Raw genomic sequence first — 23,969 nt, forward strand, 5'->3', positions numbered from 1 at the left:
CAGACAGCTAGGCAAAGCCGTTTGTGCAGAAGAACAATAATAAACAAGACATGATCCCTGTAGCCTCACAGAGCTAAGAATAAAGTAAGATACCGCGCTTGTATTTACTTGGGAAATGTGCAGTTAATCTCTTCAAGACGTGTGATGCACAATGATCTCAACATTAAAAAAAATGATACAGTGCTCTAATTGAGAGCATTGTGCAAAAGTACGAAGTACATCTTCGCCTGCAGTAATCATATTCCTTCACTTTCTTTTTATTTTCATAATAAGCTATAAAGAAATGGCATCAAATAATTCTTCCAAAATAACATTTAGGAAAATAAAAACTGGGAGCCCTTTATGATGTGTTGTATGTTAGAAAGTAAATGTTGAAATTGCGTTGCAGCATTTTTTTTTTTTTTTTTTTTTTTTTTTTTTTGCGGTACGCGGGCGTCTCACTGTTGTGGCCTCTCCCGTTGCGGAGCACAGGCTCCGGACGCGCAGGCTCAGCGGCCATGGCTCACGGGCTCTAGAGCGCAGGCTCAGTAGTTGTGGTGCACGGGCTTAGTTGCTCCACGGCATGTGGGATCTTCCGGGACCAGGGCTCGAACCCGTGTTCCCTGCATTGGCAGGCGGATTCTTAACCACTGCGCCACCAGGGAAGCCCTCGCCTTTTATTCTTTTAAGGTAGAGGCAGACTGTTTCTGGATATATTCCGAACTGTTTTTATTTTATACAAAACATAGTTCTTAAATAGTATGTACAGAATTCCATGCATAAATCAACTCTGTAGAGAAATCAGCAGTTCAGATATTGCTTCTGTGACACCCATTAAATATGCTGCAACGGGGGCTTCCCTGGTGGCGCAGTGGTTGAGAGTCCGCCTGCCGATGCAGGGGACACGGGTTCGTGACCCAGTCCGGGAAGATCCCGCATGCCGTGGAGCGGCTGGGCCCGTGGGCCATGGCCGCTGAGCCTGCGCGTCCGGAGGCTCATAATAAATATATATATGTATTTATATAAATAAATATAAAAAATAAATATGTATTTGGTAGTATTTAAACTGGATTTTGTTAAATTACTGTTTTTTTAATATACTTATTTATTTATTTTTGGCTGTGTTGGGTCTTTGTTGCTGCGTGCGGGCTTTCTCTAGTTGCAGCGAGCGGGGGCTACTCTTTGTTGCCGTGCGTGGGCTTCTCATTGCGGTGGCTTCTCGTCACTGAGCACTGGCTCTAGGTGCACGGGCTTCAGTAGTTGTGGTTCATGGGCTCAGTAGTTGTGGCTTGGGGGCTCTAGAGCACAGGCTCAGTAGTTGTGGCGCACGGGCTTAGTTGCTCCGCGGCATGTGGGATCCTCCCGGACCAGGGCTCGAACCCGTGTCCCCTGCATTGGCAGGCAGATTCTTAACCACTGCGCCGCCAGGGAAGCCCCTTAAATTACTGTTGCCTTATTTAATCCAGTGACTGGCACTTACTGATAGACACTGTCTGTAGCCTACGTGTGGGTCCAATGTAAGGCGCAGAAGGACATAAACGAGAGGGAGGAGAGAGGGAAATGTAGGAACACTTAGGTGCCCTACAGTCTTGAGCATATGAAACATACTACTTGAGTGTTACACAGATCAGTATGGTATAAATGGTACGTGAGGGGTGAAGGGATGAAACTTAGAGGAACAAGAAAAAAAGCTGTTTAATGAAGTCGAAATTTATGTTGAAAGGTTGAAGTCAAAGTTACCAGTGGGTGATGGACAAAGAAACGTTGACAGGGAGGAAGGCATTCAAGAGAGAGACTGCGTGAACTGCCTTTGCTCCTATGACCCAAGGAAGGAACTTACTGCTATACTCATCTGAAACGTAATATTAGCGAAATAAAACTTTTACTTTCACTACATGTATTCTTCTTTATGACAGTTTGAGTAACGTTGTGCCGAATGCCGAGATAAGCACTCCGGGTCCGGTTCCTCCTCTCTTCCAGAGATGCGAAGGGCAGGTGAATGGTTTCAAACCTGAGGAGTGTGGTTATGGGTGTGAAGAATGATTCATGGAATGAGGAGAAGGGGCTGGGGATGGAACCATGGGGAACACCAACATCTAGAAGACAGCAGAGGCAGGGCCAGGAGAAGAGCAGAGGAGGCTGGGAGAAGCCAGATGACTATTCAAGGCGGCGATCGATGAGGAGGTCCCTGGAGACGCAGCAATCCCGATTGCCACAGGACAACGTGGGCGGAAAACTGAAGGAATCACGGGCTGAGTGGTGCCTGAAACGTGCTCATCAGTCATTTCCCAGGCAAGTCAAGCGAGGTCAAGTGCCTCATAAGTGCCTCCTTACGAGACTTTTCTAGGTACTCGCTCACAGGAGTGAGAGCACCCTGAAGGCAAGGAAATCAGCTTAGCCTCAGGACACAGCTAGGGACACATCAGCAGCACCGCGCCACCACGTGACCCATTAGAAGAGAATATATTGCGTTATTTCTCGAGTCCTCACAAAATCCTGGTGACAGGAGGAAGTGAACCACATCTTCCATCTTTAAAGTTGCAGAAATAGTAAACCAACGACCAACCTGACTTGTTGAAGTGAGTTACTGACAAGAGCATACGCCACACCCAGATCTTAAAATTTCTTCTGAATTAGGTTTCCCAAACACTAGGCTCATTAGCTACAAGCAGCACAAGGACACTGTGGTAACACATATATTTGGATATATATTTTGGTGTTAATAGATTTATTCATTAGCCAGTTAACTTTTTGATGTTTTTATTCCCTCCAGTCTTTCTGGCTTTGGTTCTGTTTTTCACTTTCTTATTTTATAACATTGGAATAATACTGTCTATTATTTTGTGGTCCTCACTTCTCAGTGTAATTTGAGATAGTACCACCTCATTAAATATTCTTTCCAAATGTTAGCTTAGTGTTTTTTTCAGAAGTATGTTTCATAAAACACTAATCCCAGAAGTTATGTTCTAAGATGAGAGTTCCATAAAGAGTTCCATATAAAACCAGTAAGTGAGGGAAATACTGCCTATTATATCTTTCTCTTTAAAATACATACAGGCTCACAATGTATAGGCTCAAAGAAGTCCTGCAGAAATTTATTTACTTAGAACAGTATTTTCCAAAGTTATCTCACCTTGCAACCCCTTACCACGCATATACTATCAATTATTACCTTTAGTTTTATAAAAGCACACCTTGGGAAATTCTAACCTAGGCAATTCAAGGAAATAGAAGTTTTATCTGATCAAGTTATCTAATTACTTAAGAAGTCTCACATGTGAACTTTGAAAAAACATAAAGTTCTTATAAATGTAAAAATGTATCTTTATTAACACTTCTTAAGATTTTTATCCTGGTAAAAACAGTGCAAATAAGACAGGCACTAGAACTGAGCAGGCTGCTATACTTTGGCAATATATTTGGTGTTTAATACTAAATTAACTAAAATGTTTAGCTACATTTCCTTCCAAAAGTGTCTCCACTAAAAAGGGCATGTTGAACTTTGATTCAGAGAGGTTTTTAAATTTAATTTTATTTTTTACTCTTACTTATGCTCTTGGAGCTGCAGTTTCTCCGTCCATAAGATAGGAATCATGATACAATCTATCACCTATGTTGTTACATTGATTCAATGAAATCATTAATGCAAAGAGTTTAGCAGGGACCTGACACAAAAGTCACGATCAACCCCCACGAGCTATTTTTTTTTTGGTGGTACGCGGGCCTCTCACTGTTGTGGCCTCACCTGTTGCAGAGAACAGGCTCCGGACGCGCAGGCTCAGCAGCCATAGCTCACGCGCCCAGCCGCTCCGCGGCACTTGGGATCTTCCCGGACCGGGGCACGAACCCGTGTCCCCTGCATCGGCAGGCAGACTCTCAACCACTGCGCCACCAGGGAAGCCCGAGCTATTTTTTTAAGGATATTTTTTATTCTACTCCTTTGAATAGGTCATTATACTTTTCTGAGCTTTATTTTTGTACATACAGTCTAAAACATAACATTCATTGTAAAGGCTTCAAAACTCTTAGCTAAGGAAACAAAACTAAGAAATCCTCAAATGAAACCAGAGACCGAGATACATATATAAACTAATCTATGTAAACTCTTACACTCATCTTTTTGTTTCGTTTCCATTTCGGAGTTTTGTTTCCTATGTTGAAATCTACAAGGACCTCTGCTGTACCCCCTCCCCCCATTGCCAATTGATTCACCAGGCGGTTGCCCAGTGACTGCTTAATCTCCAAATCTGGTCAAGCCACCTCCCCAGGGGGTCAGGGCCTCTCTGCACAGGTTGCTACAGTTTCTCTCAGGGTGAGCGCTGTGTGAACAAAGAGTCCAATGCTATGTAACATTTTGCATTCAAAGTAGCAACATAGTGTAGTGAGACACAGCATTAATGTACTGGAAGGAACGCTGGCTTCCATGTTGGAAGATCCAGATGCTCATGTAAGGCCTACCATTTACCAGCAGCATGAGCCTATAGAAATGATTTCGTTACTGGACCTTGAGCTTCTTGTATGCCTGATCTAAGAGAACACTTTTTCTCCTCCCTCTTAGACCATTATGAAGAACAAATGAGATAGTATTGTGTGTTCATTGCAGCTCTATTTACAATAGCCAGGACATGGAAGCAACCTAAGTGTCCATCAACAGATGAATGAATAAAGAAGATGTGGCACATATATACAATGGACTATTACTCAGCCATAAAAAGAAACGAAATTGAGTTATTTGTAGTGAGGTGGATGGACCTAGAGTCTGTCATACAGAGTGAAGCAAGTCAGAAAGAGTAAGACAAATACCGTATGCTAACACATATAAATGGAATCTAAGAAAAAAAAAAAAGGTCATGAAGAACCTAGGGGCAAGACGGGAATAAAGACACAGACCTACTAGAGAATGGACTTGAGGACATGGGAAGGGGGAAGGGTAAGCTGTGACAAAGTGAGAGAGTGGCATGGACATACATACACTACCAAATGTAAAACCGATAGCTAGTGGGAAGCAGCTGCATAGCACAGGGAGATCAGCTCCGTGCTTTGTGACCGCCTGGAGGGGTGGGATAGGGAGGGTGGGAGGGAGGGAGACGCAAGAGGGAAGAGATATGGGGATATATGTATATGTATAGCTGATTCACTTTGTTATAAAGCAGAAACTAACACACCATTGTAAAGCAATTATACTCCAATAAAGATGTTAAAAAAAAAGAGATAGTATTGTGAAAAATCTTTGACAATTGCAAAATGCCATATAATAAGGAAGAATATGTTATTTAATTTCCACTTCACCATAGTTGGTTAGGAAGGGCATAGGTATATTTGCCCCCAAATAACACATTGAAACAGAACATCTGTCAGCTGTTCAAATCGTGCAGTTGATCACAGAAGATTTTATCGCTAGTCTAGGGCCCTTTAGACATTTTCTTAAATAGGAAATCTTCAAGACAACACCAAAATTCACCCACTTTATTTATTTTTCAATAGTCTTTCTTTCACCACTTTTAATTTATCTTGCCATATTTTTTCAGTTATTCTAGAGAGAGTGTCTAGCGCAAGATAAAAATTTAGGAAATCTATGATAAGTTTGAATTATTTTGAGATAAAAAATGTACCTGTATTATATTTTTTATGGTTATAAATTTTTATAGTTTTCTCAATTTTTCCTTATCTAAATCCACATTTAGAACAGAAAATAAAAATGTTTTCTTGACTTTCTTCACTAATTTACCTTTAAAGCAGCATTCAAGGTTTCTGGCAGATGACGATACGGAGGAGATTTAAGAACAATTGTTAAAAGAGTGTAATATAGTGGTTAAAAGTGCTGGCTCCAGAGTCAGACACGATTTGGGTGTGAATCTCAACTCTGCTCTTTTCTAGCTCTGTGAACCTGTATAAAATTCTTAACTTCTACACTACACTGAGATAATGCATACTTCCAAGTATTGTTTGGAATAGACAAATAAGCCACATAAACAAAGTTACTGAGTTCTTACTTTGGCCCGTGTGCTTCGTTTGCACGATCTCATTTAATCCCTACAAAATCTTACAATGGCTTCAGTTCCTGTCATGATAGTAAGATTTCAATAAGTGTTGGATATTATTTCACAAAAAACCTGAGTATTTTTCTTATAGACCAAGAAGTAGTTTCCAGTGGAGGGTGGAAAATTGGTTGCTCAGGTAGGGTGACCCAGGTCCAAATTACTTTCATTTCAACATAAACGCTACACTGGGTTTACACTAGCTGTTTAGTCCTCCTTTCTCTTGAACAAAAACATTCAAAACCCAAACCTTAAAAAAAAGAAATGCTATCTAAATAAAAAAGTGTTCCCTCTTGAATAATTTTCCAAACCCCATCCTTTCTCATTCCCTTCACAAAAATACCAGTGCCTGTGTGCGCGTGCATGCACACACACACTTTTTCACATGAGGCTTGTAGGGGACACTATTGCGTGTTTCTCCAGCATCTCGTTACCCTCCTTCCATGTTCTTTTTTTTTTTTTTTTTTTTTTTTTGCGGTACGCGGGCCTCTCACTATTGTGGCCTCTCCTGTTGCGGAGCACAGGCTCCGGACGCGCAGGCTCAGCGGCCATGGCTCACAAGCCCAGCCGCTCCGCGGCATGTGGGATCTCCCCCGACCGGGGCACGAACCCGCGTCCCCTGCATTGGCAGGCGGACTCTCAACCACTGCGCCACCAGGGAAGCCCCTACCCTCCTTCCACCTTAAGAGAATTCTCTTTGCCTTTATTTTCTTGGGTTGTTCCATAACCTGTGCCTTTTTTGAATAAACTTTCATGCTCTCCTTGAGAAACAATGATTCTTCAGCATTAATTTTTAACAAATTCTATATAATGGTCTTTCTTAATTCCCCATGGGAATAAAAAAAAACAATTTTAAGTATACAGGAAATAGTCTAATTTTATAATAATATTGTCTCCATTACGTGAGTTTTTAGGACTAGTTTTTAAAAGCAAAGAGCTTTTTAAGCCATGTTACATTTTTATAATTGAGTCATCAATGAATTAAAAAATAATTCACACTAGGCTATCTCATCTGTATTAAATATTTATTAGCATTTTACTTTAAAAGATGTAGGTTCCAGGGGCTTCCCTGGTGGCGCAGTGGTTGAGAGTCCGCCTGCCGATGCAGAGGACATGGGTTCGTGGCCCGGTCCGGGAAGATCCCACGTGCTGCGGAGCGGCTGGGCCCGTGAGCCATGACCGCTGAGCCTGTGCCTCCGGAGCCTGTGCTCCGCAACGGGAGACGCCACAACAGTGAGAGGCCCGTGTACCGCAAAAAAAAAAAAAGAAAAAGATGTAGGTTCCAATCCTGGCTTTGCCACCAACTAGCTGTGTGATCTTGATCTTAATTTCCCTGGACCTCAGTATCTTCGACTTTGAAAAAAAGGCCTAAGACTTACTGATCCCTTCCGATGCTTCCAACTCAAATTTTATGATTATCTCCCCATTGCTGTAGTTGGTCGAAAAAAATGGGGATACATGAAATTTTCTAAATGTAAAACGCTAGGAAAAGAAAATTAAATTTGAGATATGTGATTTCCATGGAAACTATGCCTTCAGCATTTCCTGACTCTATGTTTACATAGTATAGAAGGCCCTTATGAAGGTTATGAGAGCTAATAAAGTCCTAGAAGATATGCCTTAGGGAGAGTAATTTCAATGAGTGAGTCAAGATGTTATACTGTGTTAGTTGGTAATTAGTAACACTTGATGATTAAACAAAAAGTTCTTAAAGAATGCTTAGTAGAAGTAGTCTTGCCATAAGTGTGGTCAAACGTGGTCTGAGAAATCCATGTAGCTTACAAATATATCATTAAAACTGGAAAATAAATATTCAGAATTAATATGGAAAGAAAGATACAAACTTCGAAACAAAAGCTGAAGCAGAAATGGTCAAAATAATTAAGTCTGGTAATAAAACGTCTGCAGTTAGTCTGATATTACCACTGGAAAAGTGCAGGGAATTTCTATGTAATAAAGAAAGTAACTAACACAATATTATTGTTCAAGCACTGAGAAAAAAATACCAAACAGCAACAATAACAACAATAATAGTAACAATGTAACCAATAACAATTTGAAAAGTATGATGAAAGTATGAAGAGTACGTTTAAATCTTACATCAAAAAACTAGGTTACGTTTTATATACTTTAATAAGTTTTCCTAACATTGTTTCATTTACGGGGCTCCATCTCTGTGCAAGCATTGTATTACGAACCATGGGAGATACAAAGAAAAAGATGGCATTGTCCTTAATTAACTTAATTTGTGTAAAAACAAACAGGGTATGTCCTGTGTGAATATTCTGGAATACCCTGGTTTGAAAGGAACATTTAAAATAATTTTATATCTTTATATTTTCAGATTTACAAATGATTGAAATAAAATATACTGGAAATGTTTCATAAATTTACTTTACAAAGTGGTTTATTTTCATCTCTTTTCATGATATTTAAGAACTAATTTTTCAGGTTAACTATCTTAAACCGAAAGTTTATTCATCATTTCAGATTTTCCATAATGAAGTTGGAAATCAATATTCAACCATCATGGAATAGTCAACCATCAATTTATGTGACTATTCATCATGAAAAACTCTACAAATAACAGATGCTGGAGAGGGTGTGGAGAAAAGGGAACCCTCTTATGCTGTTGGTGGGAATGTAAATTGATACAGCCACTATGGAGAACAGTATGAAGGTTCCTTGAAAAACTAAAAATAGAACTACCATGCGACCCAGCAATCCCACTCCTGGGCATATATCCAGACAAAACTCTAATTCAAAAAGATACATGCACCCCTATGTTCATAGCAGCATTATTTACAATAGCCAAGACATGGAAACAACCTAAATGTCCATGGACAGATGAATGGATAAAGAAGATATGGTACATATATACAGTGGAATACTACTATCCATAAAAAAGAACAAAATCATGCCATTTGCAGCAACATGGATGCAACTAGAGATTATCATACTAAGTGAAGTAAATCAGAAAGAGAAGACAAATACCATATGATATCACTTATATGTGGAATCTGAAATATGACACCAATGAACCTATCTTCGAAACAAACAGACTCACAGACATAGAGAACAGACTTGTGATTGCCAAAGGAGAGGGGGTCGGGAGAGGGATGGAGTGAGGTTGGGGTGAGCAGATGTAAGCTATTATATACAGAATGGATAAACAACAACACATACTATATAGCACAGAGAACTATACCCAATATCCTATGATAAACCATAATGGAAAGAATATTTTTAAAAGAATTTATATATATATATGTATATATATATATACATATATATATATATCTGAATCACTGCTGTACAGCAGAAATTAACACAACCTTGTAAAGTAAGTAATTTATGTATCTATTAAAGTGACAATGGTGTTATGGCAGTACATGGAAAGAAGCACCTACAGCAAAGGTGAAACGAGGGAACAAAGAGCAGTACATGAGGAACCCACACAGGGATCACGACCTCCTAAACATCTATGATAGACAACGAGAGAATCACGAAGGAACAGAGAGAAGAAAGTTCCTCCCCAAGTGTGTGAAGCAGTGTGATACCACCTTCCTCACACACTTGAGAGAGAGAGAGAGAGTTTCTCTGTTGGGTGTAATGTAGCATTTGCAATGGTAAATTCCAGAGCTAAAAAGAAACTACCTGGAAATTTCCAATTTTCCACTCTTAACATCACTAACCATCCAAACTTTTAAAAAGTTTAGTAAGAGGTGAATTACGCCAGAAAAATCTTAGGAAATTTAGTGTAGCTAATCTTGAATTTTAGATCTAAAGAATAAAGTTTTAAAATAAAATTTCATAATCATAAAAACCAAAATTTGAAATTCCATATATTTGGTATGTCAAATAGAATGTGTACTTAAAATTTCTATTCATTGTTTAACTCAAATTTTATTTTCAAGATTTCCCCCACTGTTTCACTAGTTCCTTTAACATAGTGTGGCTGAACAAGTGTGCTTCCAAAACAGCGCAAAATCTTAAAGAGTCAAATAAGGATGTGTTTCCAATTGAAATGTATACTTTTAAATTTTATACGAAATTTGAGTTCCCATACATTTGAAAGGAAATAATACATAGACAACCGTCTATTTTTATGGTCTCAAATGAAGAGTAATGTCATTCTGCCATCAGCTAGCCTGTTATTTTTCTTCTTTTCTCTTTACATTTCTATTCATTTAGGGAAAAAGAATACTCAGTTATTATCAATACAAGTAGCCTTATAGATACAAACTCATAATTGCCAAGAAATAGTAAACAAAAGCAAATAAATCCCTTATGCATTCTTTCAATTCTTCAGTGCTGCCCCCTGCTGCCCCCTGCTGCCCAGTGTTCACACTTAACTGAAAATTGTCCCAAACTTTCAACCTATTTTACTTCTTTACTTTTCCCACCAAAACTTATCTGGCCGGAGATCCAGACCACTGGAGTTTTCCTCTACCAGCCTAATGCGTAAACAGGTTTATATATCAAAGAAGTAGTTCCTCCCTATTTAACCCATCACCATTTTCTGGCCAGTTACAAGCACTTGAACTGATGTTTGATGGGCAATGACCAACATCCAGGTTCCCAAGTCCTCCCTGTGCTGTTTCCCAGCTACCATCATGGGTCTATCTCCCCCCAGTCTCTAGCCCCCAAGCATTACAGCTTACTGTCTACCCACACTGGACTTCTAGCTGGTATTCCCAAGTGCCACAGAGTTTTCTCTCCTCCTTGCCTATGCTCACACTGCTTTCTTTACCCGCATGTCTTCTCTCAATTTCTACATGTTGAAAGCCTACCCACCTTCCAAGGTTCTGGTCAAAAGTACCTGCTCCACGAGGTTTACCCCAATTCCCAGATCTTTCTCTTCTGTTCTGTTCTCCCTTTAATCCTTTAAGGCCCTGCACAATATAGTTGTTGCTTTAATGTAGTAGAAGCTCAATAAGGATTTATTTAATGAGTGAAGAGCAGTTAGCAAAGGAATCTTAATTCTTGGAGAGGATAGCTGATTCACTGACTTTTTGTAGAGGACCTGGGGGAGGACAAAGGGAGCCTCTCTAATATTGCAACAACCTTACACCTGAATAGAGTGGTCTTTTTAATTCCCATCACACCAAGTAAGACTGATTTTGATCCCTAAAATCAGGAGTGACTGTGAAAAAATGAACTTAAAGTGCACACTGAGTGCTTATGTCATGTCAGGCACCATTCTAGGTGCTTTACATGCATGAACCCCACTGTAATCTCACAGCAGCCAGGTGAGTAAGTAATATCACTTCGATTCATAGAAGAGAAAACTGGGGTTCTGCACAGTTGAGTAACTGGCCAAAGGTTACACACGTCGTAAAGGGCAGACCGAGGAACTCAGATTGGTCAAAGCTGTGTATTTAAAGTGTTCTCATAATGTCTTCAACAGAAATGTGTATGGAGAGACTTCCAGTCAGCTATCTGGAAGTTAAAAAAAACCTTGTCAATAGAATCGCCTTGGAAACTGTGACCACATAGTCAGATCAAAGCCATGAGAGAGACTCAGTGTCAGTTAAATCTGTTAATATCTGCAAGAGTTGATTGCCCTACAAGACAGAACGTGAAAGAATGTAGGAACCTGCAAGAATTATTGATTTCTTGAATGTTCTATATTTGTTTAGACTAAAGTGAGCCTAATGATGCTATATGTACATTTTTATTTATTTTGTTTCTTGGTATTTTTATTATATGACTTGCTCTGAGCTGTATGCTATGGCATTTTGTTTTCTTGATTAAGAAAAGTAACATCAAGGGGGCTTCCCTGGTGGCGCAGTGGTTGAGAATCCGCCTGCCAATGCAGGGGACACGGGTTCGTGCCCCGGTCCGGGAAGATCCCACATGCCGCGGAGCGGCTGGGCCCGTGAGCCATGGCCGCTGAGCCTGCGTCTCCGGAGCCTGTGCTCCGCAACGGGAGAGACCACAACAGTGAGAGGTCCGCGTACCGCAAAAAAAAAAAAAAAAAAAAAAAAAAGAAAAGTAACATCAACTAGTATAGGGTTTTTTGGGTTTTTGTGTTTTCCCCCCATAACAGGATAACCGGAGGTTTTTTTGGCCTTTTTCATTTACATCTTCCACTTTTTCATACTACTTTATGAAGATAACCTGGGACGGGAGGGACTTCTATTTGAGTTCTTTGAGTGCTTGTAGCTTGTAGCAGTGATTAAGAGCAGGGGTTCCTAAGTAGCCAGCTCTTAAGTTTTCTCATAATTGTAATTGAATAGTTATAAGTAACGTCTGCCTTTTCTACTGAGCTACGTCTATTATCAAATTCCATTTTTGGCAGATGGGAAGTAAAACAAGATTGTCCCCATGGGGAGTGTTCTTATGTGGTGGGGGAAACTGAAATCCTTAAATCTGAAACATGTTTATTTGTATCTACAGAAGATAAAATTATTAAGAGAACTAAAAAAAAAACAAACAAAAAAACAAAGAATGTAGAAGCCTGCCAAGTTCAAAGGTCTCTAAGGGACAGTTATATATTCTAAAAGATTAAGAAATGCGAAATCCAAATATTTGTCAGTTGATGTAGCCACTTGTACGGGGACCAACGATTCTGACATGACTTGAAAAAAAAGGTAAAGATATGACTCAATATCTCAGGGAAGTAGACTTTGAGAATAGTTTTTTGTTTTTTTTGATACAGTGAACATAAATAAGGCTCATTGTGTCACATCAGTGTCTCAGACAAGGATCTAATTGTGTTCTAATCAAAATCTCTGCTCATCGAGAAACTTCAATTAGCTGAGAAGGCAGACAAAAAATAAACTTGAGAAGGCAACACCACAAATTGTTTGGTAGGATAACTCTTTTCTTAGTAGGTAAGAATCTTTTAACTTCAGAAAGATTTAGGATAAGTACAGAAATGTTTTCTTAGTCTATGTAATTTTTCTGTTTCAGAACATTTGACCTAATGGAGTAAGAGGTTAGCTTATTACACATTTAAGTAGAACTCCTACTAAGTTATATGAAGTATAAACATTAAAGAGAACTTAAGAATCAACATATTTAGAAGTTCAATTTATGAGACAGGTAAGACTTTCTTAACTTAAAAATGTCTGCTAAAGTACCAAAGTAGGCAATCAGATGTAGTAAATGTATAAATGTATATAAAAAGTTGGGAGGTGTTTATATAAGTGAGACCAAAAGTCCTTCAATATACAAGACTATCTATAGTCTTTCAATATACAAGACTCACTCTTGAGAGCATCAAGTAACTTGTAACCGAAAACTAGCAGTTGATCCATTTTTCTTCCAACTAAAGTTGTTCATTAGGCAATCAGAATATGTTGACAGAACTGGTTGGACTGTCCAATTATTCTTTCAGTTTGAACCTTCCTCACTTCCTAGAAGATGGATTGTAGCTTTTGAAAGATTGAGATGAGAAGTAGCAACACTATCTACTGACCACCCCAATTTTTGGTTTAGTAGCTCTTTTCCGTAGTGTCGCTCAGCAATTCTCAATCCTGGCTATGTAATATCGATAGAATCACATGGACAGCTTTTGCAAAATACTTACGCCCAGATTCCACCCAGATCAGCTAGAACCTCTGAGGATGGGGTGCAGGCATTTTATTTTTGAGTTTCTGGTTGATTCTAAGTGCAGACAGAGTTGAGAACCACTGGTCTACATTGTGAGCCTACCGTGGCCTGAAGTTCCAAGAGAACTTTCCACAACTATGGACATTGCTGCAGACTGAACGTTTATGTCCTCCCCCACCCTCCAATTCATATATTGAAATCCTAGCCCCCGATGTGATGGCATTTGGAGGTGGGGCCTTTGGGAGGTGATTAGGTCACGAGGGTGGAGCCTTCATGAATGGGATCGGTGCCCTTGTAAAAGAGACCCAGAGAGCTCCTTCTCCCCTTCTGCCGTGCGAGGACACATCTATGAACCAGGAAGTGGACCCTCACCAGACACAGAATCTGCTGGCATCTTGATCTTGGACTTCCTAGCTTCCAGAACCGTGAGAAATAAATTTCGGTCATTTATAAGCCAGCCAGTTTATGATATTCTGTGACGGCAACTTGAACGACTAAGACAGAAACATTCCACAAATCTGTTGTCCAATAACCACCAGCCAGGTGTAGCTACTGAATGTTTAATTTTAATTACTTCAGATTTAAATTTACATATAGCCACGTGCGGCTAGTGGCCACTATCCTGGACAGCACAGTTCTGGCAGTCCTGGCCATTTTAAATGATGTGTGTCTGTTATTACATAGGTGCTAAGTGACGCTTTTTGATACTGGACAAAACCAGCACAAAGCTGCCTCCTCGGGGTACTTCATCCCAGCTTCTTGCCAAGGCCTCCAGTGGATACAAGGATAACTCAACACTTACACAGGCTTCTGGAAATGTTAAGGACATTGAATTGGCTGACTGTTTTTTACTCATTTATGTGGGAGGTTTGTTTCTTGGACTTTAAACTTTAATGAAAAATGAGCAAAAGCCTTCAGAACTAAATTATTTCTTTTTTTTAATTAATTAATTAATTTATTTATTTTTGGCTGTGTTGTTGTGTGCGGGCTTCTCATTGCGGTGGCTTCTCTCCTTGCGGAGCACGGGTTCTAGGCGTGTGGGCTTCAGTAGTTAGAGCACGCAGGCTCAGTAGTTGTGGCACACGGGCTTAGTTGCTCCACAGCATGTGGGATCTTCCTGGACCAGGGATCGAACCCATGTCCCCTGCATTAGCAGGTGGATTCTTAACCACTGGGCCACCAGGGAAGTCCCTAACTTGTTTCTTATGTCTCAAAGCAGTGAAGCAATTAAACTCCTGGAAAGGCCCTCTTGGCTCCTTGGCACGTGAGAGTGTTTTTCAGCTGGAGGTTGTGACCTCTGTCTTGGGAGGATGGAGGGTTTCCAGTGCATTGGGGCAGCGGCCTGAGTTTCAGAGCTAAATATAGGTCATTGGCATGATGGCCTCTCTTTCTCAGTCTCATCAAAACTGTGTCCTTTTAATGAAAGTGGGGCTTTAGTGGCTGGTGGGATAAAATCTTGAGAAAAACCATCAAAATGCCACAGATACACAAGTCTTTTTCAGATGTAACTTGCTACCGAGTACAACTAAGTTCTATTTTTACTTGGTTTTAAAAATAATTGGTAAATTATGGACTAATATTTTTTGAAGTTAAAAACACACACATATATGAATTGATGGAAAAATAAGTCTCAAATGTGTTGTTCATGCTGAGGATAAGAGGAATCCTCCAAGTCATCGCTCAGCTCTCAAGCAGGATATCCTGACCACCTATTCATCCTGCATATGTATTTATTCATATATTCGCCATTTATGAAATGACATCCTTTACAGTTTGGCATATTTCAAGCCAGAATATTTACCATGGCAGGTACCATCTGATCCTCTAGAGCAGTGTCTCAATGGGTGGTCTCTGGACTGAAAGCATCGGCAGCACCTGGGAGCTGGCAACTTCTCAGGCCCCACCCCAGACCCACTGATCCAGGAACCCCAGGTGTGGGCCCAGACACCTGTGTTTTAGGTGATTCCGGTGCACACTCAAGTTTGAGGTACACTGAATCCCCCAAAAATATCCCAGAGGGGAAAACTTCCATACATCCCAAAGATGGAAACATTTTGTACATAAAATTGACCTTGTAAGTTGTGAAATAGGAGCCAGTATTCTCTTTCAACCTAGCGCTATGAATCATGAATTTACCCACTTCAGCAAAGCCTCACTGACTCTCTACTCTCTGATCTTTTTTTCCCTATAGAAATGCAACTTCTAAAAGAATTTCAGAGATGTTCCTGAAGAGATGAGATGCAGTACATGTGCCTTCTGCAAATTCAATACAAAAATTCAGATATGTACAACTGATAAATTAGGTAAGCACTACTCATCTTAAGAAAAGATGATTAGATTTATAAAATTAGTCACTAGAGGATTCATTTAAACAGGGGTATCATACAGTGCATTTAAAATATGCCAATTTACAGAACATAAATTCACAAATATCCAGTGTGACAGTATAGAAGAATAGGTAGTTATACAGGCTATGATTTCAGACTTTCCAGGTTCAAACTCCACCTTTTTCACTTACTGTGTAACCTGGGCCAAACCTCTCTAAGTCTCAGTTTCCTCATTTGTGAAATGGGTATAATAATTATCCTATCCCCAAAGTTTGTGTGAGGATTTAAGGAGATATTTAATAAAGATAGCATTTAACCTAGAGGCTGGGACATAGTAAGCTCTAATTAAATGTTTATTTTTTTCTAAATTAGCTGCATCCATGAGCAGTCTGCTCTCTATGAAAACAGATATTCATGTTTTATCGTTGAAGAATGTTTTTACAAAGCCATTAAAGTTTATACAAAGCAAATGGGAGCTAGCCACATTGAGCACTGGCTACTCAGCAGGTGTTCACCTTTCCAAAAGATCCTCCCTAGCTAAACCGATTAAGGTAACTTCAATCTCCCGGTCAGTGAAGGGTTTAGGTATGAGCATTTCCTACAAACCTGGCCAAAGAACTGTAAGAAGCAGTGTGCTGTGGGCCTCTGGGAAAGAATTTCTTCCCTTCTAAAAAGATACATAAGAGAAACTCTCCTCCCTCTGGAAATTGTAATATCAGGATATGATGCTTGGAGCTGCAGCAGCCATCTTGTGACTATGAGGAAAGACACTGCTGACATTACTGCAATGTAAAAGAATAGAACCTACCAAGGAATTGATAACATTGTTGAGCTATTGAACCCAACCTAGAACTGGCTTGCCTCCTGATTATTAATTTAGTTGAAATAATAAATCTCCTAATTTTTTCACACCATTATCAGTAGGATCCTACGTTAGTACAAAAGCAAACTATATGATATAATACATTTAGTATCTTAATTGGCTGTACGACAAACTAATTTGGTGACTTTATTCTGGAGGTGATCTTAAACCACACGTAGAGATTTAATGAAGCGTTCCTTCCCTTCCAATTCATCTGTATATAACAGCAGTCTTACTTTCCTGCTCCATATCTGATGTACTTAACTAATTACCCATTAGCTAAGTGTCTAATTATATTACCTTCATAAATTAAAATACAAAAGGTTATTATAAAAATTTCTGTTACATAAATATCATTAAAATTTTCAGGTTTCAAAATAAAAATAAATATCTTAATTCTGATGTAATCCTTCAACACTATAATTGTATTTCCCTGCTTCATCTCACAATTTTTATTGACATTGACATTTATTTCATGACAAGGAGAGCAAAATGTACAAAATGAGGCTTCACCACGTTAAAAAAAAGTTTTCATTAAATGGACCTCACAAGGACACATCCAAAATTCCTACAACCAGAGTGATCCCCGTCTCCTTTCTTCTCAAGCGAATAAGTTAATATTTTATTTCTCACTTTGCAATAGGAAGCTGCATTAGCTAACCAGCTATTTATATAGCATCTGTTTGGGCTATATCTAAAATCTGAGGGCTATCTTCCCTTCACTGTGTCCCAAATAATGGTCCTTTAGTAGAAGGACACTTGTTAAATCCTATATAAATAGATTAAAAAAATTTTTTTAAAGTTTTTACCCCAGAAATCTTACTTTGCCTTTATTCTCAGATGGGAACCTCCCACATCCAAGACCTTAGATTTAAGTATCTTTAAAATGTTGAACCACATTGGACTGTAAACTCCCTGAGAGCAGGGATCCTTGCCTCTTTGTCTTAATATTGTATCTCAGCCCTTTAGCATCATAGCACATAATAGGAAGAAAAACTAGAACAAACAAACCCCCAAAAGAAAAAAATGCTGAATAAATCAAGTATAAAGGATACTCCTTTCATCTTTTTCTTCAAGAAATCATTATCTTTGCTTTACTTTCCCTTCAGAGTCTCCATCTGAGAATCTTTTGGGAAAGATAAAAAACAAAGTCATAACACAAACACCCATTTGGTCTCTTATTTTCTTTCCCCGTCTCTTCCTTTGCAAAACTTTGCAAAACTTTTCAGAGGGCAAAATTTTTAGCTATCTTTCCTTCTTTTAAAAAAGTTTATTCCAAGGTGTATTAGATTGGTTCTGGCAAATTGATATTTTCAGCATTTTATGATGTCATCTTGATATCACTGCAAATGTTTCTTCCCTTTGTTACTTCATCTTTCCTAATAGGTTTGCTAACCTGAAAATTTCCCCAATCTTTAGCAATACTAATGCATACAAATTAATAAATTAGGAAATTATGTTGGTTCACTAAATGAAGTCTTAATAAAATTTTCAGTTTATTTCCATTATTGACCAAGCTCATAATTTCAAGTTCGTATTTCTGAGGTTTATTGTTTGGAATTTGATTTACAGATTTTCCGTGTCTTTGGCATTATTTATTTCTTCTTTCTGCAAACTGTTTTTTGGCCATTTCACTACTCATTGACCCCTCCCCCTCCCTCAGAGGGATGGGCAGGGTGAAAAAAATGATAACGATATTTTAACATAGTCAATTTTGCTACTTGCTACTATCTCTGATAAAAAGGTGTGCAAGAAAAAAATAAGTGTGTAATTGTTGACTGAAATGACATTTCAAGATTAAAAAAATAATTCTTTATTGTTCATGATCTAGCAACTGTTACTATGAAAAACTGAGTTAGTTCCCTGTACACCAAATTTAATAAATAAAGATTTTTTTCTGATAAAACATAGTTTATTATAATCATTCTAATCATAATCTCACCAAACTCAAACTAAATGCCTACAAAATGTTGTCAATAAAAAAAAAAAAAAAAATTAACATCCAAAGAATGAAGAGCTAAAATGAAGCCCAAGGTGGATTTAAAAATGGAGAATAATATAAAACAATGAGTTGTTTTTGCCTCATAGATTTAAACCTCCTTATTTAGTGATGTAAGAGTCACAGATAGAAGAATATCTTTAACATAAATGTCTATGGGTGATTTTAAAAAGTGAAGATGTAACTATAATGGTTACTCATAATCAATGATGTAATAGTCAATGATATAGGAGAACAAAGAACATTGCATAGCTACATATGGACTTCACAGCATCAGTCTGCTTTTAAAAGAGGGGCTACATTATATAAACATTTTTAGTTTTCACAAATTAAAATGAAAAACGTCACCAGCTGAATAACAGAATATTTTAGCAATAAACATATTGGGCAGTATATTTTATTCAGTAGATTAACTTCGGGGAACTAAACTCCAACACAATCAGGGGGTTAGATAATATATTTACACCTGCAGTATTCCATTCTATAAATAATCTATAACGTCAAAACCAGTCTTGATGGCGGCATTTAAATTTTATGAAGAGATAAAATGTTACAGTGAACATTTTCAAATTTTTATAGCAGAGTATAAACAAAATATAGGCATAATATATAAATATTTTTGAAGTTCAAGGAAAGGGTCCTACACAGATAAATAAATTATAGGGACACAGAAATTGGAAATACTATTCCTAGTCATTTTCACACATTCTTTTACTTCAAAATTTTAATGATTAGTGAAATGAGCATTTACATATTTCAAAGTGAATAACAACACTTAATAATAACTCCAGAAATTTTTACTCAAGAAATCATCTCTACAATCATATGAAAAGGTGGTTTAGGATACTATTTCAGTTTTTTTGTTTGTTTTATTTGGCAAAATGATGTGTTTTTAGGTACAATGACTGATTTCTCCCACTTTCTTTTTCAATTAAGGACATACTTACTATCTTCATAAACAACTAAAATGTTCACAGAGACCAGTAAAAACTATGTCATATCATAATATACATTTTTGTTCTTGGGAGGCTTTGGGCCTAAATCCCATATTCTCTAATCAGATAACTCCCAATAAGAACAAAGATGGAAAAGATTTACCCTGCATTTAGATATACAAATACCAATATTTTTAAAGTTAAAAGCAGTTGTATCCATATTCTTAAAAAAATTATCCTATTCCAAAATATTTGCTCTTTTTAAAGCAAGGATGTACATAAATCCAACTGAAGTATCACTTCAAAATAAAACAAACAACAATGTAGGCATTCTTATATGTCAAACTCCTAGAAAATTCCCAGGAGAAACTTAGAATAGTTATTTAAGAAATTCCTAGGTTCAAAATGAAATTCAACTTTTACAACGTTCAGTGAGCTAAAACGCAAAACGTTTTGTTCAACTGAAGACATTAGCAATGGATGATATTGTAATAGAAGGAAAATGCAAAATGTTACTGAGGAAAGAGAGGGTAAGCTGACAGCTTACTATCGAAAATTTTCTGATCTAGAGATAATCAGATCAGAAAAAACACAACTGCAAACTGCATGCTCGGCCCTGCTGCTCCCCGGACGGGCTGTGACGACGTGTCTGTTCTCACCCTTCACAGTTCAGACAAAACATTAAACTAATACAACTGAATAATTTCCTCTGACCAAATTGAACTTTCTTTTAGGAAATAAAGGGAGAGGATAATAGATCAAATCTTGCCCCACCTCTTTTTTTTTTCCTCCTTTTTTCTTTTAGTGAAACTGACGTAAATTGTTGAGAGCTATACAGCGCCACCAGCACAGATCCATGCAAAACAAAAAAGATCGCCCACCGTGTGCAAAGAGAGAAAAAAAAAATTAGAAAAATGCCCCAAATTACAAAATGTCGCCCAAATATACATTTTTGGAGAAAAAACAAGATAGATCTGCAAAGATTATCTAATGAGGAGCCTCAGAGAATTACTATCATGGAGCACAAGTTTAGATCTGATCAGCAAATAAAAGATCCACTATTTAGTAACAGCCATAACTTAATATAAACCCGGTTATGTCAATCTCCACCTTCATTATACCAAGGGCAGCTTTTCTGTAGTTTGTATCCAAGTAATCCATCAGGAAAACCACAATAGGCCTGTTTCAAACCAAACTACATCCATAGTTCGCCTGCTAATCATTTAGTCCTGGACAAATTAGGTAATACATCATTTTTATAAGGAGGATATGCACATATTTGGCGTTACCAACATGCTGGCACAAAACAAGTCCATCTTGAAATAGCTGAGTTTCCCTTAGCTCACAGTAATTAAAGTATAATTTATATCATAAATATTTAGCTTTAGTCATGGGGTTAAAAAAAAAAAAAAAAACACTAATTTTTTTTTTCTTCTGGTAAAAATTAGCCAGACAAGATTAGCTGGAAATGTGCAGAGATCAAAGCTAAAGAAAAATACAAAGATTGGTTTTGTTAGAAGAAACACAATGAAAATCCTTCTTAGCTGGCGGCTCGTTCAAAGATGTAATGACATAAATGTTTAAAATTACAAACTTACCATCAGCGGAGGCGAAGAAGAAGCCAGTTCTGGAAAAAGAATTGTAACAATATAGGCTGGACACTTGTGTCCCTAGAAACAACAGCCTCCAGGCGGCACACGGATCTTCCAACATCTTCACAATATTGGGTAAATAAAAAGTCATACTTTCTTCCCTGATCGGTGGCTGCTCGCGGTGGCTTCTCAAGGATCTGTGGGCGTTTGGGAGAAATCGGAGAAATATCCGCGGAAGATTAAAAGCAGAGGAGGCCGAGGCAGCCTTAGAAGACTCTGGGGTTAACAACTTTGCGATGGCAAGCAGGCAGGCCCTGATTGGCTGGGAGGCCAGTGTCCCCCTCTCCTCCCGCCTCCTGCAGCTCGGAAAAAAATGCAGTGTGAGTGCCATTTTACACTGGGCTTTTAAACACACAGCCCCCCAAATGACAAAGTCTGAGCTCGCTACGAAGTGACACTGCAAAACAATAGCGCCCACGACCGCCCGTGAGCTCAGGAAAATGTCCCTTTGACGACCGGCAACGCTCTTATTTCTTGCATGTGGGTTTTTAGGGAACACCATGCTTTTCTTAAGCAGATGGTCATTCACCGACATCGATGTCTAATTTGGATACCAATGTGGCCGGTGAAAAATGATTCCCATCAAACATTTTTTTTTTTCCCATTGGACGTCCTGAAGGTACCTAAGGAAGCCTTGCACAAAATTCATGTCGTCTGCAGCTTTAACTCCTTGGGAAAAAAAAAAAATAGAACTGCTTAGCCACAACAACTTCCATTTGTAAAGAAAATAAAAATAAAATAATACTTTTTAGCGGCTACATTACAAACAATAGGCATACTTTTTTTTTTTTTTTCCTTCTTAAAAATTGTTTCAGAAACGTCTGCCGGCTGATAGAATTCTACCAGTCTGCCTTACAAACAAAATGGCTGTGGTACTGAGTTTTTTTGGATCCTCCCACTGTGGCTCCTCCAGGCCTCCAGGAAGTGGTAAAAATCCAAAATAAATACAGTACTAAAAGTACATTGTCCAGGCTGAACTCCGGTGAAGCCTTGGGGGTCTGGGGCGGGGGGGGTGGGGGTGGGGGGTGTCTTAGAAATGTGCTGCTTTTCATTAGTTCTTTTAAAAAACTGTTTTGAAAAGAACATCAATCACTAGAGATTTACTTGACTGTAATTTGAACTTCCTGTTTTACATATTTATAAGGCCTTTCACCTATCTTGGCAGGCTTTCAAATTAAGTGGGCTGGGAAATTTGACGCTCTGTGTCTAGCAGTGAGCTGAGTCAGGTATTTGGTGGTTGCAACTGGGCTTTTAAATAAAAACGAAGTTGAAAACTTTAAAAAAGGATTAACGTTAGATGAACGTTAGGCTATGATTGATTGCAAATGTAAAGCCACAAAAGTCAGCAAATATGGAAATATGTCAAATACTGCATACATGTGTTAATTGAACACATTCGGTATAAAATTCTTTGCCAGCTAAATTTCTAGTGAGCCAAGGGTAGAACCGGTTTAAAGAAATCGGCTGAAGAAAGGAGTGGGCAAGTGCCTGCATTCTACATATCCCTCCCCCGACCCCCCCACACACACACGCACACATGCACGCTCGGTCTGGTATCCCTATTCTCACCTGGCATTTAATAGGTAACATTCTTCTATTTGTAGTTTTTTAAGGAACGTCCATACTGTTCTCCATAGTGGCTGTATCAGTTTACATTCCCACCAAGAGTGCAAGAGGGTTCCCTTTTCTCCACACCCTCTCCAGCATCTGTTGCTTGTAGATTTTCTGATGATGCCCATTCTGACTGGTGTGACATGATATCTCATTGTAGTTTTGATTTGCATTTCTCTAATGATTAATGATGTTGAGCATTCTTTCATGTGTTTGTTGGCAATCTGTGTATCTTCTTTGGAGAAATGTCTATTTAGATCTTCTGCCCATTTTTGGATTGGGCTGTTTGTTTTTTTGATATTGAGCTGCATGAGCTGTTTGTATATTTTGGAAATTAATCCTTTGTCAGTTGCTTCATTTGCAAATATTATCTCCCATTCTGAGGGTTGTCTTTTGATCTTGTTTATGGTTTCCTTTGCTGTGCAAAAGCTTTGAACTTTCATTAGGTCCCATTTGTTTATTTTTGTTTTTATTTCCATTTCTCTAGGAGGTGGGTCAAAAAGGATCTTGCTGTGATTTATGTCATAGAGTGTTCTGCCTATGTTTCCCTCTAAGAGTTTGATAGTTTCTGGCCTTACATTTAGGTCTTTAATCCATTTTGAGTTTATTTTTGTGTATGGTGTTAGGGAGTGTTCTAATTTCATACTTTTACATGTACCTGTCCAGTTTTCCCAGCACCACTTATTGAAGAGGCTGTCTTTTCTCCACTGTATATTCTTGCCTCCTTTAACAAAGGTAAGGTGACCATATGTGCGTGGGCTTATCTCTGGGCTTTCTATCCTGTTTTATTGAGCTATATTTCTGCTTTTGTGCCAGTACCATACTGTCTTGATTACTGTAGCTTCGTAGTATAGTCTGAAGTCAGGGAGACTGATTCCTCCAGCTCCATTTTTCTACCATACGACCCAGCAATCCCACTACTGGGCATATACCCTGAGAAAACCATAATTCAAAAAGAGCCATGTACCAAAATGTTCATTGCAGCTCTATTTACAATAGCCAGGAC

The 23,969-nt window shown here is 38.5% G+C and overlaps 1 protein-coding gene across 2 annotated transcripts in view; it reads right to left on the reverse strand.

Annotated features, from left to right (window-relative positions):
- Positions 1-21,585, reverse strand: part of EPC1 (enhancer of polycomb homolog 1) — a 94,436-nt gene extending 72,851 nt beyond the window's left edge. The window contains exon 1 of one of the 2 annotated variants that reach the window (XM_033403482.2): positions 21,299-21,585. In XM_033403482.2, the coding sequence (XP_033259373.1) occupies positions 21,299-21,301 (3 nt within the window). In that variant the 5' untranslated portion in view covers positions 21,302-21,585. The remainder of the gene's footprint in view (positions 1-21,298) is intronic. The other variant, XM_004278627.4, reaches the window with a different exon arrangement.
- Positions 21,586-23,969: the final 2,384 nt, after the last annotated feature.

The sequence above is a fragment of the Orcinus orca genome, chromosome 2 (assembly GCF_937001465.1).
Source record: "Orcinus orca chromosome 2, mOrcOrc1.1, whole genome shotgun sequence".
In the NCBI taxonomy this organism is placed as follows: domain Eukaryota; kingdom Metazoa; phylum Chordata; class Mammalia; order Artiodactyla; family Delphinidae; genus Orcinus; species Orcinus orca.